Genomic DNA, 15665 nt, shown 5'->3' on the forward strand with positions numbered 1-15665 from the left:
TGGCAAGAAAAATGTATATTTTCCTCCTACTTATGATCTGCTACTGTGTGTTGGTCCACATAAAGTCTCATTAAAATACATTGACTTATTTGGGTGTAACTGCACAAGATGTAAAAAGAACAAAGAGCAAAAACACACACTGTGATCGGTTGAATACTTCGTGAGAACACTATACTTTTTGTTATAGTGGAGTATTTTTACTCTGAAATATCCAGGATACTGCATAATAAATAATAATGTACTTTTCCCATGCCCAGTAAGCAGCCAGTCCCTCCTCTGTTGAGCGATTTGACCGTGCATGTGTGCTCTGTGCTGTCTTCCAGTTCCACCTTAAACGCATTTTGGCCCCGCTTGCTCCCTGTAGTTTAGCTTTTTTTTTTTTTTTTTTTTTTTGTCCTCCCTGCAGCAGCTGTCACCCTGCATTACTCGCAGTCAGCTAAATGAAACATTATTCTAAACATATGCATCGTAATCAGTCCGGTCACACTTACAAGAACACGCGTTAATAAGGCAATCAATCACTCTGGAACAAGCGAGTTGTTCTGTAACAGCTCATAAACAGTGTGTAATGAAGAATTGGAGGTTGGCATGACACGGCGCTGATCAGATAATCAATGTCAAAGATGCGATGAATGTCAGTAAATGCAGTTTTCATGTCGTTTCTATAAAATCCACCAATTTACCACAAGCAGTTCAATTACCCTGAAAATACAGTCAATTAAACGTTGGGGGTGGGGGCAGGGGAGGGGTGAGTGGACAGTAAGGGGCAGGATCATCGATCTTTGCATTTCTATCTCGCTGCTGGACGTTTAATTTGGTTTTTCTATTAGCACCAAAATAAAGAAAATATAAAATATATTAAACAAGCCAAAGATTTATTTTCTTGTCAAAAACCATTCAGTAAGGGTGACAGACAGTCTTCTACATTATCATGTTGTTTTTTTTTTCTTCTTCTTCTCTCTCTTACTGTCGCGCACATTGGATACAAAACTCATCATGTTATAGTGGGCAGTGTTTTTCTGGCCTCTGTCTTTTTCCCCTTTGCAACCCCCATCTATCTCGTTCCAGCCCTCTGTTTAGTAAAGAGCAAGCAAACCTGGTGATATATCACAGCCCCTAATCCCATTTCTTTTTAAGGGGACGTTCAAAAAAGCAACTTATCTTAAAGTCCCCCGGGGACAACTCATGGTGTTGGCTATATTTTTAAACCAAGTGCAATTAACGACAATATCAGCTTGTATCATTTAGAGGTAATGTAAAAATAATGGTAAATTATAGGGCCGGAATGACCCGTGATGGCAGGCCTCATATTCCCTGTAGCTTTCTGCGTATTTTTAATTAATGTTCGAGGATTTCTTTTGATTTACCACTCTCCAAATAAGCCTATCGTCAAAGAAGTTAAATACGAGATATACATTTTCCTTCTAAAATGTAGCAAGTAAATTGATAATTGTGATTTAAAATTAATCTTGACCTTTCATTTATTTTGCAATAACAAACAAATCTATGTAAAGATTTTCTTTTATTTATTTTTCAAGAACAAACACGATCAATAAATAACAGGATTTACATTTCATATTGCACATTTTTTTTCCAAGTTAAAATATTTTAATTGATACAGTCATTGATATTTTAAATACAGAGTTTAACATAGACCCAAAAAGAAAAAGACTAATACTTCAAAAAAAAAAAAAAAAAACTTTTTAGAGGGCCGTGAAGAAATGTTCTCCATTTTAATATTAATTGTTAATTTCGCTCAGGAATTTGGACTACTGTTGAATTTACAGACCAATAGGCAGCTCCTTCCAGTGTTTAAACATTAAAAAAAAAACATTCATCAGGTCACACAAAATAAATTATATATATATATATATATATAAAGGAAAAGTGTTTGGAAAATTGCCTACCATTTACATTTAATTGTGTTTTTCTTTCTTCAGATCAATAGTCCAGTTCTCAGCTATCAGTAGGAATATTTGCCATTTTTTTCTCTCTTTTTTTTATTTTTTTAAAACAATTCACATGTTTTAGAATTAACATATTGTTGATGTCCCAACAGGAACAACTAAAATGCACATTTTTAAAAATTCTTACTGCTCTTTTTTTTTTTTTTTTTTTTACAGGTGCAGACACGTTGTGAAACATTGTGGGGCCATCTGATCGGAGTCCAGTCCCATCACTGTGTGTGCAGAACAGGTCCTATAGGAATTATATATATACTGGACTGATGTAATGAGGTTCGGTAATGTAAATAAAGCAGGTCCTGCTGTGTAAATCCAGTTCACCCCCCCACCCCCCCCACCCCCCTTGGTTGGAGCAGCAGATTATTCAAGGAGCTCTTGGAAAGCTGCTTTATCTGAAACATTTTAAAGCCTCCATGTGTCAGCCGGTCTCCTCGTACAGGGTGCCAGGAGTGTCGCTTTGTTCCAGCTCTTTTGTATGTCTAATGACTTCCCTCCGCGGGTTGTTAGCACTTGACAGCGGGTCTCAAAACGACGAACTTTTCTTGCGGCCGTGTATTCAAAGGAGCTCCATCTAGGTGCGATGATTGGCAATTTTTGTCATGATCCTCTCGTTATTAACATAAAAATTGACACGGAAGTCGCGATGTGAAATTATATGCACCTTCTAGCTGATTAGGGACGTCCCTACAGAGCAGAGACTGGGTGTTGGAGAAGCTATATTGCTGCCAAAATATCAGTCTGCTAGAGGCCTTAGTGAAGAAAGATGGACCAAGCTAAACATAATAATAAAAACGCCTTCTGCTTTTTAAAGTTTGACGGAATGTACTTTGAAGCTGACGTAAAAAGTCAGGTAAAAGTTTGATTTTCAAACCTTAGAAATGTAGGAGTCCATTAGTATGAAATGGCACCCTGATTGAAAAAGCCGATGTAAAGTGATTAAACAGAGGGGGGTTGTTTTTGTTTGTAATAAGACAATTCGTCACTTTGCCAGTTCCTACGTCCATTTCGTACCCAGACAAGTCAATCGGGTTCCCTTCCATTTGCAAATCAGTTCATTTCTGTGGATAAGGTTTTATTGAACTGAGTCAGTTCGCCCCTTACATCACTTATTACCGTTTATTTATTTATTTATTTGCTTCCATTTTTGTGAAAAATAAAAATGTTAAACGAGTTGCTGCATTTTAGCTAATTTCTCCAGGTGGGTGTTTCTGGGAAGAATTATGGATGTTTTAATTCTTGTGTAATTCATAGAGATATGTAAGATTTTACCTCCCTCATATTTCCATTGACTATGACTCCAATGCATATGTAATCCAGTCCGAGTAATAGTAATTTCGTCATTCAATACTTTTCTCATTTTGTTCGTTTTGTATGCAACTTTTTTTTTGGGAGGGTGATGGGAGGCTACGAAACAGTATTGTCTCAAGGGACTCTCCTTTAGTGAGCACATCAATTTGTAAGCCAGCAGATGGAAGTTTTCTGTCGCTTTAACAGCCAATTATTTAAAGCTATTTTCTTTGTTCTACTTTAAGGAGATGTGGTCATATGTCGTTAAGTCAGTGCAGAAGGTTGCGTCGAATTGTTTGGATTTCATCAGATACTCTTTCAGATTTTCTAAGAATAATCTGGTCTTTAAAAGGGGATAGAAACGAATCTAAATGGGTTTTATGTTCCAACAGGGTGTTAATAGGACGTCTTTAGCTAATAATCTAACACTGAATTAAAGAATACGGGAAATTTGAGAATCGTTATCATTTTTATCTCCCCTAATAAAAAATATTTAACTACGAACAAAACTAAACTCATATGCAGTCGTTGAAGTGAAATAAGCAAAATGGAGGTAATGGGAATACATTTTTCAACATGTTATATTATTTTTTTAAATATATTTCTTGGAACCCTTTAATGTCACTGATTTTGATCTGTATCTGAACCAATATTGCAGATTTTGACTCGGATCAAACCGAAATATCTCTGAACGACCTCCTGCTGGCAGATATTTTTAAACTGAATCATAACACATTCCCTTACAAATACATAGGAGCAGACTGAAGAAAACCCCCTTTAAATCATCTCTTCTCAAAGCAGGAAGGAATGGAATCGGGGTCAACACGAAACATCCCGTGGAAGATAAAAATGTTGGGCACGAAACAACCAAAACAGCAAAAGTGAAAAAAAGAAAAATGGTAGAAGGACGAAATAACCAGCCAAGAAAAACTGGTCTACTCGCATGACAGGGGCACGTCTTTTGAAAACTGTTGGCTATATGAATAGCAATGTTTGATGTCCACTCTTGCTGTTGTTGTTTTTTTAGAAATAATACTTAAACAATGTGTCTGTTTACAACGCTTGACGCACACGTGTCTTTAAAAACAGAGGCAAGGGTGACCAGTTATCTGTTAAGTGAGCTCTCCTCTCGCTGATCAGGTGATGGGACTGAGGTCTTGCTGAGAACAGCGGCGGAATACGGCAGAAAGCTGCTCTCTGATCTCTGCGTGGAAGCCGTGCAGGTAAAGTCAGCGCCGGCGCTCCTGGAGCCCAGCGCGCTAGCGGCCTGGCTGCTGCTGTGGCAGCTCAAGCACGAACAGGGCCCGGAGGCGGACGGAGCGCTAACCGCAGCCGCCGCCGCAGCCGCAGCCGCCGCCGCGGAGGCCGCAGCCGAGCTGTTTAGGCCCGCGGGCGACTGGTACAGTCCCGGGTGTCTGAAGCTGCACAGGAGCTCTGGCCGCGAATATGGATGGGAGAGGGCGCGGAAGGTATCAAGAGGCCGGATGGACGTGGCGAAGGGTGAAGAGGCGGCTCCGGTGGCCGCGGCGGCCGCTGCTGCCGCCGTGACGCCGACGTGCGGGTAGTAGTGCAGAGGCATGTGCGAGTGGAAGGGGTATGGTAGACTTCCTGTGGCGGCCGCATGCGTCATCATGTAAGTGTAGAAGCTGGGGTCTGCAGGATGGGGCCAGGACATGGCCAAGCGCTGCCTCTTATCCTTCATCCGCCTGTTCTGGAACCACACCTGCGCACAGAGTCAGAACAAGGCCCATGTTGAAGCTGCCGTGTTGCTTTCAAGCATCACATTTAGAAAAGGGAAGTGTGTGCTTGAGCGTGTGCAGCAGGAGGGACACACACACACATCCCTGCTCTGACGATAAATATTTATTAGAAACGCTCCCGTTTTTATGAAATAGCAATAAAAGTGGGATTTAGATAAGATGCAGCACTTACTATGAACAAATTCGTTTTGTTTGTGCAGTTGATTTATATATAAAAAAAATCCCTAAATGCAAAAAAATGAATAAAATAAATAATAGTAATAATGATGATAATTTCGCGTGCACGTACTAAAACAAATCCTCAAAAGACTTACAGTAATTATTAAAAGATTTGCGTAAAATTGTTAACTTGTAAGATCTGTTTCAGATGTTTACACAGCTACCAGTTATTTTTATGCCCATTGAGCATCATCTTTTGCAGCCTCACCTTAATTGTCGTTTCGGGCAGATTCAGCGCTGCGGCTAATTCGCACCTCCTCGGTCTGGAAACGTAGTTTTCCCGATAAAACTCCTTTTCCAGTCTCCCGATCTGTTCCCGGGTGAAAGCAGTCCGATACCTCCTGACCTGGTCGGTGTTGGAATTGTTGGATCCTCCCGCCGAGTTTCCGTTCATGTTCGTGAGGGAGTTCGAGCTCGTGTTGGAGGACGCTGAATTACTGTCAGAAAAAACTGAAAAAGAAAAAGAAGAATTATAGGCCTATGCTTTTATTATTATTACTATTATTATGAGCTCACTAATAAAAGCAACAAGGAAAAAAATGGACTCTTGTGCATATGTGTGGGCCCACAACTGCATATTGTTTGATCATTTTATTTTTCCTTATTGTACCAGTTTATGGTGCACACGCAAGAGAGAGCATGCTCAAAAAAAAAAAAGAGAAAAAGACAGAAAAATAAAAGGTCTGAAAATTTATTGTACTATTTTTGCTGGAATTGGAAGAAATTTAAATGTAGAATTATGGAAACAAAACATATTTTCAATTGTGTGATTTTAATTTTTGTAAATAACTCCTCCGGAAAAAAAACAAAACATATAGGCTATATATATATATATATGTATATATATATATATAAATTAAAGGGCGGAATGCAGGCAACACAAAATCTCACCCTTGTTGTTTTCCTTGTGCTGGCTCGGCGAGCGATGCGCAGGGCATCCCACCTCCACATCACTATTTATGTCTGATTCTTGAGAAACTTCGGAGTAAAGACTCATTTTCTTTCTGCTCTCCGACGATGAAATCTCCGCAGAAGAGGCGTTCTCGCTGCCGTGGTGCGTCCCGAAAAGACTTTCTATTTCAAATTTGCCTTTCGTCGGGATGTCCCCGAGATTCCCATGAAGGGAAGCCGAGGTTATTCTCGGACTGAGTCGTCCACCGTGTTGGGAGTTTTCCAGGGCCTCCAGAACTGAATTTCCCGGCGCGTCCCCGAGCCTCTTCCCCGCAACAGGACTGTGCAGACCCCTCTCCATCAATATCATCTCTTTTCTTATCCTCTCCATCATTAAGCCGTGCCAAAAAAAAAAAAAAAAAAAAAAAAAGAAAAGAAAAAGAAAGGGGAGGAAAAGGCACTAAGACACAACACTTGTCCAGGGATGGGGCTGGCGCACAAATGAGTTGTGTCAGAGCTAAATCCGCGTGGAACTCTGCTTTACCGTGTCTGGATCAACCGTTTTATAAGCAAGACGCAAAAAATTGTAAGAATCTGAATGCAACCGAGCCGCAGGCGCGCATCCTTCCTCACATGCAGCAGCGGGAGGGGAGAAGAAGAAGAAGAAGAAAAAAAGTCATTCATCAAAAAAGTGCTCGATGTCCGTTGTTAAAATGCTGGGCTGACGCTGCTCCAATGATCATTTATTGTAACAGGTTTATAAGCAAATAAATAGGAGAGGGCTGTCACTTGATGATGGAGGCGGCCTTCGGTCAGACGAATAATATCCAAGTGGAGAGGGAAGAGAGGAGTGAGGAGCGAGGTGCGCGTCCCTGGTTTGATCTCCGAGTCTGTTTCAGATCGCTCTTGGGTTTGGCCTCTTGGGGGGGAATTGACAGTCTGATTAATAAAATGAGCGGAGCAGCATTTCCCTCTTCATTTAGGGATATTATTATGCTTTGATTCTCTATTGTTTGCCTCCTCTCTTTTCGCCCTCCCCCTCTCTAATCCTTGTTCTTTTATTTATCCCGCTTATTACTTTTTTTTATTATTATTTTTGCAACTCCCTTTGATATGTGCATTTCAGTTCCAAGATTAAAGGAAAAACAATGATTTTTTTCCCCCCACCTATTGATAAAACAATTTTTTCTTTTTTGTCTTTTGTTGAAATATGTCACATTTTTCCACCTATAAAGCTTACAACTATGAGTTATTATGCTTTACAGACGCAGCTTCAGGAAGACAAAATGCAGGTTTTTATGGATCCCCCGACAATAGCCCAAAAATATATCTAGGATAAAAACGTAAATGATATTTTAAAAAAGCCTGAACGTGTCAGACAATCATTTAATGACACACTGTTAAATAATAATAAAAAAGTTCGTTTCGTTGACGGATTCCTGTTTTAATTGGTCTTTTATTCTTGCATTTAAATCGAATTCAACAACTTTAATTTTATTGTGGTTTTTTTGCCTTAAGTTTTGAATGAATTTAATGATTTCTTCTGATCCTGAACAAGTTTCTAAGCTTTCAGTAGTTGTTTACTATAATTGTAGTTTCGTTTGTTTAACATTCTTCATGTAATAAAAAAAATATCAATACCCATGCATCGACGCATTGTTTCACAATTTGAAAGGAATATGAAGACGCCTTCAGTTTCCTCTGCGCGTCCTCTGGCGCCCCCTACAGGTTTTTAGTATCAACTACTGGCTTTGACATCAGAAGCGGTTCATTATATGTCCTGACTTGTGTCTTTCCTGACCTTTATTCGGAATATTCGCAGGAATTGTTTTGCATGCCAATGTCTGTAGTTATTTTGATGAAGCAGTTGCAAAAGAAAAACAGTCTACAACTCAGACTGGATTTTGAATTATAAACGTGCCTCAATATCAACATATCTAACTTATGTAAGTTAAGCTTTGACAGACATATTTATATAGTTTTTTTTTTATCGTTTCATCTCGAAACATAGATGAAATAACACACAAATATGTTTGTGCAGGGCCGGTGGGAGGCAAAAGTAAATATTGCAACTGCTGTGGGTCCCTTGCATTGTCTGGGACACCCAGCAGGAATTGTTCACGAAAAGCAAATTGACAAAGGCATCACCTGTATGTCACTTAAAATCACCATAGTTTGAAAGGCATGATAACAAAGACAAAATAATTCATTAATTTCTGCTGTTTGTGTCTGACCTTAGAAAATATTTCATTTGCACTTGTGAATTGATTAGCGAGTTATAGATTGTTTTCTGTGATTGTGAGCAGAACATAAAACTTACCCTCTTCTCTGGTATGTTAAGTAAATAGATCATGAACAGCATAAATAGAAAGTCAGTGATTTATCTGGGAGGTACAGTGTGTGCATAATCTTATACTGGAAAGGACAGAGAAAAAAAAGCAATATTCACTAATATGTAATTTATATTTTATGTGACAGTGAATGCACCTCACTTATTGTCGCCACAGCTGTTAATTCTTTGTATGCCCCCTATTTGTCTCTTGTAACTTTTCACAAGTTTGCAGTCTTGGATCCTCTCTTATGCCACGTTCTTCTCAGTTCAGTGCATGTCTCTACGGTACAAAGATGACCATGGTAAAATGAATTGACTGGTGAAAAGTTTGTGTTTGGAAGTGATCCATATGTTTTGGATTAACACATATGGACCAAAAGACTAGTGGTGACCCATTTCTTTTTTTACACATTTTCATTTAATATCCTGCTATTTTAAATAACTAATAGAGCCACAAACAAGGCGTTCAGTGAGTTTGGAATAAAAACAGGTCCACTTCATTGCAGATCCTCAATCATTGGCAGGTGTGAGGCCCTTTGTTTCACATCAAACTCGCATGGGGTGTTTAATTCTGTGACAAATAGGAAGCAAAGCTTAAATTCTGCTAAAGGGCTCCATTTTTTTGCTCTGTTAAAGTTCTGGTGATTTACATCTAACATAATTAGATTATTTGCTCAATGAATCAGATGTCATAGACACACAAATGTTTGCACTAAAGGCAAACCAAACAAAGCAAGACACAAAAATGGTCAGAGTTCCAAACCCTTTCAAAAGAAGGTAAAATGTTATTTTTTATCATTATCAAACTCTTGGCACTGTATAGGGAACTATAGTTCCCAGAGAAATTGAAGAACAATTTTGCAGTTCAGACACATTATCTCCATTTATTAGTTCTAGGGCAATAGATTCAAGTTTTTATAGTGAGTGTGTTTACAATGATTGCACTTAGCGGATCACAATTTTCTTTAAAAAGTAAAATTCTGTTGCTGAGGTACAGCTTAGTTCTTCCTCTTATAATAAAGATTATGGGAACAATTGAACATGGATAAATACTGTTCTTTATCATGACAAAGAAGAGCCTTTTAACCTTCCTCATGTTTAAAAGGTTCCGTTTAAACCGTCTCTTTAAACGGATGCGAAAAGAAAGCAAAAACAGAACTCTGGATGTGAAATGGCTCTAAATTTAATTTATGTTGTACCATCAACAGTAGGAAGTACATGTAGGAAAAAAGTTATATTTTCAATTGGAATATCGTAACAGCAATAAACTTATACAGGGATGACATCAACCTCATCCTTAGTTACCTGCATCATTGGACTACAAAGAGGTTGTACATTTGAATACCACATTTAGAATAAATTTGCACTGAAGATAGAAATAAAATTCTTTTGACCATGACCCAAATCCATGTTGTTTCACTGAAAACAAACAAAAGCTTTTATTATCATAAAAGAAAGAAAGGCTTGGCAAACCAATTATGTCCGATTTAAAAAGGAATGTCAACTTTTCACATAAATATACTTTCTCTGCGCAAGTAAAACAGAAAGTCAGAATGAATCCCGTTGGTTTATTACTAGCATATTTCATGGCTGCTGATGATCCATTCAGAAACTTGCCAGAAAAAGATTTTGGAAATGACTGATGAAAAATGAACTTAGTCTGACCAGTTTTGTTGGACTCAGTCTCTCTCCAGTGGTCAATGGAGGAACTGCAACATATCCCCATAAGAATCCATTTGTTCCAAAGGTCCAGAATCCTGGTTTCCCCATCTTACCGTTCTTCATGTTTTAGACATTTTAGAGACGCATAATTACATTGAAATCTAAATCGTTCTTAGCTGTTATGCAAAATCAGATATTTTCCCTTTGCACAACAAAAGGAAGCACCACAAAATACTTTTATGTGGTTGTGTTGCCCTGGGCAGAAAACCATATCACCCATTTTCAGGATCTTCAGTGGAATTCCAGTTCCAATAGTGAAGTTTTTTTTTCTTTTAATCTCCCTTTCCTACTTTGTGTGGTGAAAAGATAAATTTGGGTAATGTTTGTCCAATTTCCAGTTCTTTACCACCTTTAATTGTTTATCTATTGATATGGGCTGCTGTCTGGAAGTGGTCTCAAAACTGTGGAAAAGTATATGCCCCTTTACAAATTACTCTGTTTTTGCGGTTCTTGTCTCACCCAAATGTTCCAGATTATCAAGTAAATTTGAATATCTGACAACCCAGATAAAAACAAACAGTAGTTTTTAAGTTACAATGTAATATATTGATGAACAAATCCATTCCAACTAACCTGGGCCTGTGTATCAAAAGTGCTTTGTTGAGTCAAAAGAACAATTGTGAAAAACCATTTATTTGAAAAGCCGAGTTCAAGTTCACCAGAAAATCCAGGTGAGATTAATAACAGATTTAAATAGAACCAGTCTGACTAAATGAAGTAGGCTAGAATATAACAAGCATGTGGTAATGAGACATTTAGTTAGTCTGTGCTATTAGTCTGGAAAGGTTTGAGCAGTCATTCAAAAGACTTTGACTCCAGTGAATAACAGGAAGAGCTATTGTCCACAAATGGGAAAAACTTGGAATATTGTTGAACCTTCCTGGTCAGCCTACCAAACTTGCTCTGCAAGTGCACTAAAGTTTTGGTGCATACTGCATACTCATCCAGGAGGTCAGAAAAAAATCTCAGAGCAACATCTAAATACTCACAGGTCTCACTCGCCTCAATTAGGTTCAATGTTCATTATTCAGCAACAAGAAAGAAATGGGGCAAAAGCATGTAACTCTTCCATGGGAGAGTTACAAGATCAAAACCCCTGTTGAAGCAAAGAACACAAAGACTCTTCTCACACTTACCAAGACGCTCCTTAACAACCTTTTACCATGTAGCTCCAGTGTCAGTGTCCTGACAGGTTTAGATGTGTTTGTGCTCCAACACAGCTGATTCAGACGATCCAGCTTTGTCTGACACATGTCAAACCTCTGAAGAGGCCTGCTAATCAACCTAATTTGAATCTGGTGTGTTGGCTCAAGGAAAAGGCTAAAACATGCTAGCTCTTGAGGACTGACTTTGAAAAATATCCTGTGGACTGGTTTGACAAAAGTTTAACTTTTTGGAAGGTGCGTTTCCCATTACATCTGGAGTTCCGTAAATGAACACACTTTGTAAAAACATACATAATGCTGACCAACATGATAGTGGTAAAGTCATCGTTTGGGCTTGTTTTGTTGATTCAGGATTACTCAACATAGTTTATGGAACTCTTCTGTTCTCTTGTAGAAGATCCGGACACTAATTCACGACCATCAACTCGAGCACACAAGGTTGGAGAGCAGGTTTTAAAAAATAAAATAAAAAATGAAGACTTTGGAATGGCCAAATTTAATCTTTGACTTGCATCCAATTAAGTTACTGTGGTTTTACCTAAACAGGCTCTAAAACATCCCAGTGTCATAAAATTAAAACAATTCTGCAGAGAAAATTGGACCAAAACTCCCCCTGAGGAGCCAAAAACATTGGCAAATGTAATTACATTTAGGATACAGTTATGTTTTCTTAAATGATCAGGTTGGCCTAGATTACTTTTTTTGCTCAGTAAGCTAAATCATAAATTTAAAACACTGCCATTTTTATTTGGAAGGAATCTGTCTAGTATTTAAATTTGTTTAACTATATGAAACATGTCAGTGAGACAAAAAGGCAAAAGTTTGAGAAAGGACAAATTGCAATGTCAAATATGAGCATTTTTGTGTTTGGTGTGCTTTTGGAAAAGAGAATCAAAGCAGATGGGAAGAAGGATGAAATGCATGGAAATCTTGGTAAAAAAATATGAAGTTTGGAAAGACTTGAGAATGGAGTGGTTCACCTTCCAACAAGGGAATGACATTAAATGTACAACTGTGGGATGGTTTAGATTCATGTTTCTCAAAATAGTAGTCCTTTTGCAGCTCGCTTCGCTATACTAAAAGGTCTTGGTCCAAATTTCAGTTCATATCAAGTACCTCATGGAAATGTTATAATATTATGATATGATATTGGCTGGAAATACAATTACTGAAAATACAAACTCCTGTAGAAACTTTGGCTGACATGAAAGGAGCATTTTCATCAGCAGTGTAGTTGGCATTTAATTTTGACTTGATCCAAATCATTAATGTGCAGGAAATCTGACTCCAATAGTATCAACAAAGTAACAGATATTGAATATTAAAAATTAAAAAGTGGTTCAAAGGATCCGGATAGGTCCACACGGAGGGATAAGTATTGGGTCGAAACATGGTAAAATGTGTAAACCTTAAAACGTCATATCGTCTTAACCAACAAGAACATTATTTTTACTTATCAAACCGTCTAATTGTCAGTGTTGGTGTAGTTTAGTACATTTGTCTTCCACAAAAGAGTCTAGCCATTAACTACTCTGATTGCTATCCACATAGGTTTCTATAAACTAAAAACTGTCAGTAGGGTAGCGCGAACCCCCCCAGCCCCCCTTTGTTACAGGAGCCGCGTGATCAACTGTTTTCTTTCCTTAAGTGAGAGGGCCATCTAGTGGCAGCTTCTTGCAAGTGCAGAAAACACAACCAGCAAAATGGGGGTCAGTTGTTCAGGCCAACCTTGTTTTTTAAAAAAAAAAAAATTTAATAAATTATAAGTATTTCTATGTAGATTCAAGCATTTTACTATTTACCGTAGAAATTGGTTACAGGAGATTTACTTTTTATTTTTCCCGGAACCTTGGAGAGTTTTCTCATATTGTCTCACATTCTCAAAAACATAATGCTAGATATTACTGAGTCGCGGAATATTTCTTAAAAGTGCATTTGGTGTTTGCATGTCTCAATTTTTGCTTAGTTTGTTTAAATAGCGCTAATACACATTTGTTTAATATCATGGCGTGTTTTTATTTTTTTATTCATTTATTTTTTTGTTGCTCTGTTTGACGCTTGGTTGCTTTGTTTCATTTCAGGACGTTTTGCAACATAAATAGCAAATTATGTTGCTGTCGACTTGGTCCAAATTTCAGTTCATATCAAATTAATGCATTTTTAACATCCCATCAAATCATTAAAAACAAGTCGATTATATACAATTAACTCGTGCAAGTTTATTAATTTATAAAAATGTGTTTTATATATAAACACACGCACACTTATATAAATGTGTTCGTTTTCTAATAACAATAAGTGGCTCTAAAGACACAAAATAGAACTGTTTGTATGTATATTAGCACAAACTGCTTATACGGCCTGCTGGTTGGCAAAAATGCAGGCTGCTGTCGAGAAATGTATTCAGAAGCAGCGCCTCTTTCCGCAGCAGAAGCTTTAACCAAGACTCTTCCGTTTATTTAATTCCCCACTTTTCCTCGTGGTTCACTGTTTCCTAATTTAAAACGTGCGATCGTGTTGTTCTCAGTGAGCTCCATATTAAAGTGGGAGCTGCATCACAGCGGATTATTATCACCGGCGATAATAAACAAGCCGCGTTTTTACATCAAACGAGCTGTTTAATTTTCCACTCAGTAAAATTAAATTGCTTATTTGAGAAATCACTCTCCGCAGTGAGTCTCAACCCGCTTCCGTCTCCTCACTGTAATAACAGACAGATCGGACAATATTTAGCTGGAAATAATCTGTTTTTTTTAAATTAGTGCCTAATGGCTCTTCTTTCGAGATTTAATTTGTTCGAGCATGATTAACTCACGGCTTCATAATTAACTTTGCAAATATGATAAAAAAAATAATTCAGTTTGCTCCTGATAATGAACACTCGAGTCTAGTTTTGTTTTAATGCGCAATAAAGCTTAGGATGGTTTAGCGCAATAAAGGTGATTTTTTTTTTTTCCACATCCAAAGCGCGTTGCTTATTAACATTTGGGTCTTAATATTAGGCGAAATGAAAAGACTGTTTCTTTGTTTTTTTTCTTTTCGTTTGTTGTGCTTCTGACTAAGCTGTACGCTGCTGGGAGTCTGGACGCCTCGACACGTTTCTCAGTGCAAAGAACTTGAACGAGGGGAGCAGCAAGTTTATTACCAAGGACAATGGACAAGGAAGCGCTTCAGTCAAAGGCCATGGAAATCAGCCAGACTTGAGCTCCTCACTTTGGCTCCTGGCACCGTAAACACGGGGATTGAGGAGCTGTAAACGGCACTAAAACTTTGTCTAAGTTTGCGATTTAGGCGTTTATGAGGGGTGTCCGTGGCTTTGGAGCACGAAATGAACTCAGAAAAAGTTAATTGGCTAAACGGGCAAATATTAACGTCCGCATTTGATGCGTTTGATTCGAGGAAAGATCGAAACAATGTTGCAACATTGGCGTGGCGCTGAATTAATGTCTGTGAAAAAAAAACTATATATATATATATATATATATATATATATATATATATATATATATATATATATATATAATAACTTGAATTCGTTTTCTAAACGTCTGCACATTTTGAGACGCGTACGAAAAATATGACTGCTGTTCAACCTTTGTATCCAAGCGAGGCATCAAACAGCGAGGGGAAAGAAAAAAATCACAACATTTCTGCTAATTTAGATGAGCCGCATGTCAATGATGAGGTAGATAGCTGAAACTCCATTAATGAAGAACCGAGTCCAAGGTTACTAAATGCGCTTATGTTTGACAAAAGGGAGGATGAAGTCGGACACACTTGTAAAACAGATCGTTGCAATTTGATCAATAAGATTGAGTTTAACACCTGCAAGACACTTTAGCAAGTTAGTCGAATTTGATTTATGGTTATTTTTAAATAACTAATGATTAAGATAATTTCCCTTAACTGATCGGGCCTCGAATGCTGTCAAAGCTAAGAATTGTTTTCTGATTTCGGCACAAAACGTTGCTGAAACATTAACAGAGCTTTTTAAGGTTAAATAAAACCAGTTGGACATGTTTTATTGTCATATCTACGTTAGCAAGCTGAAAAAGGAAATATGAGGAGAGTGTGTCAGGCTGGGGGAGGGAATGTTACATTAGAAGGGTTTAGAAACTGTTCTGTATTGCTGTGTGAACTGTCGCACACACACACACACACACACACACACACACACACACACACACACACACACACACACACACACACACACACACACACACACACACACACACACACACACACAAAAGAATAATGAAAAGAATAATGAAATAAAATAAAACAAATCTATTCCACGGAGGTGCATATAAGCCCTTTTCCTGAC

The 15665-nt window shown here is 38.0% G+C and overlaps 1 protein-coding gene across 2 annotated transcripts; it reads right to left on the minus strand.

The window, feature by feature from the left end:
- Nucleotides 1–1966: 1966 nt before the first annotated feature.
- On the minus strand, nucleotides 1967–11972 carry evx2 (even-skipped homeobox 2). 2 transcript variants are annotated; one of them, XM_008398937.3, is made up of 3 exons: nucleotides 6122–11972; nucleotides 5439–5680; nucleotides 1967–4974 (listed from the first exon to the last, which is right to left on the minus strand). In XM_008398937.3, the coding sequence occupies exons 1-3, from the start codon at nucleotides 6513–6515 to the stop codon at nucleotides 4357–4359; spliced, it is 1254 nt and encodes a 417-aa protein (XP_008397159.1). In that variant the 5' UTR covers nucleotides 6516–11972; the 3' UTR covers nucleotides 1967–4356. The 2 variants fall into 2 exon arrangements, with proteins under 2 accessions (XP_008397159.1, XP_017164235.1); XM_017308746.2 differs by having other exon boundaries at nucleotides 11312–11968.
- Nucleotides 11973–15665: the final 3693 nt, after the last annotated feature.

This window comes from Poecilia reticulata, chromosome 2 (genome assembly GCF_904066995.2).
Source record: "Poecilia reticulata chromosome 2, P_reticulata-male-v2, whole genome shotgun sequence".
Lineage (NCBI taxonomy): Eukaryota > Metazoa > Chordata > Actinopteri > Cyprinodontiformes > Poeciliidae > Poecilia > Poecilia reticulata.

Bases quoted from the DNA above. Each gene is read 5' to 3' on its own strand.
- evx2 (XM_008398937.3), bottom strand. From the start codon at position 6,515: ATGATGGAGAGGATAAGAAAAGAGATGATATTGATGGAGAGGGGTCTG. The intron at 5,681-6,121 runs GTGAGATTTTGT...TTTCTTTTTCAG, and splicing joins GCACAAGGAAAACAACAAGG to TTTTTTCTGACAGTAATTCA. The intron at 4,975-5,438 runs GTGAGGCTGCAA...CTCTGTGCGCAG, and splicing joins TGCCCGAAACGACAATTAAG to GTGTGGTTCCAGAACAGGCG.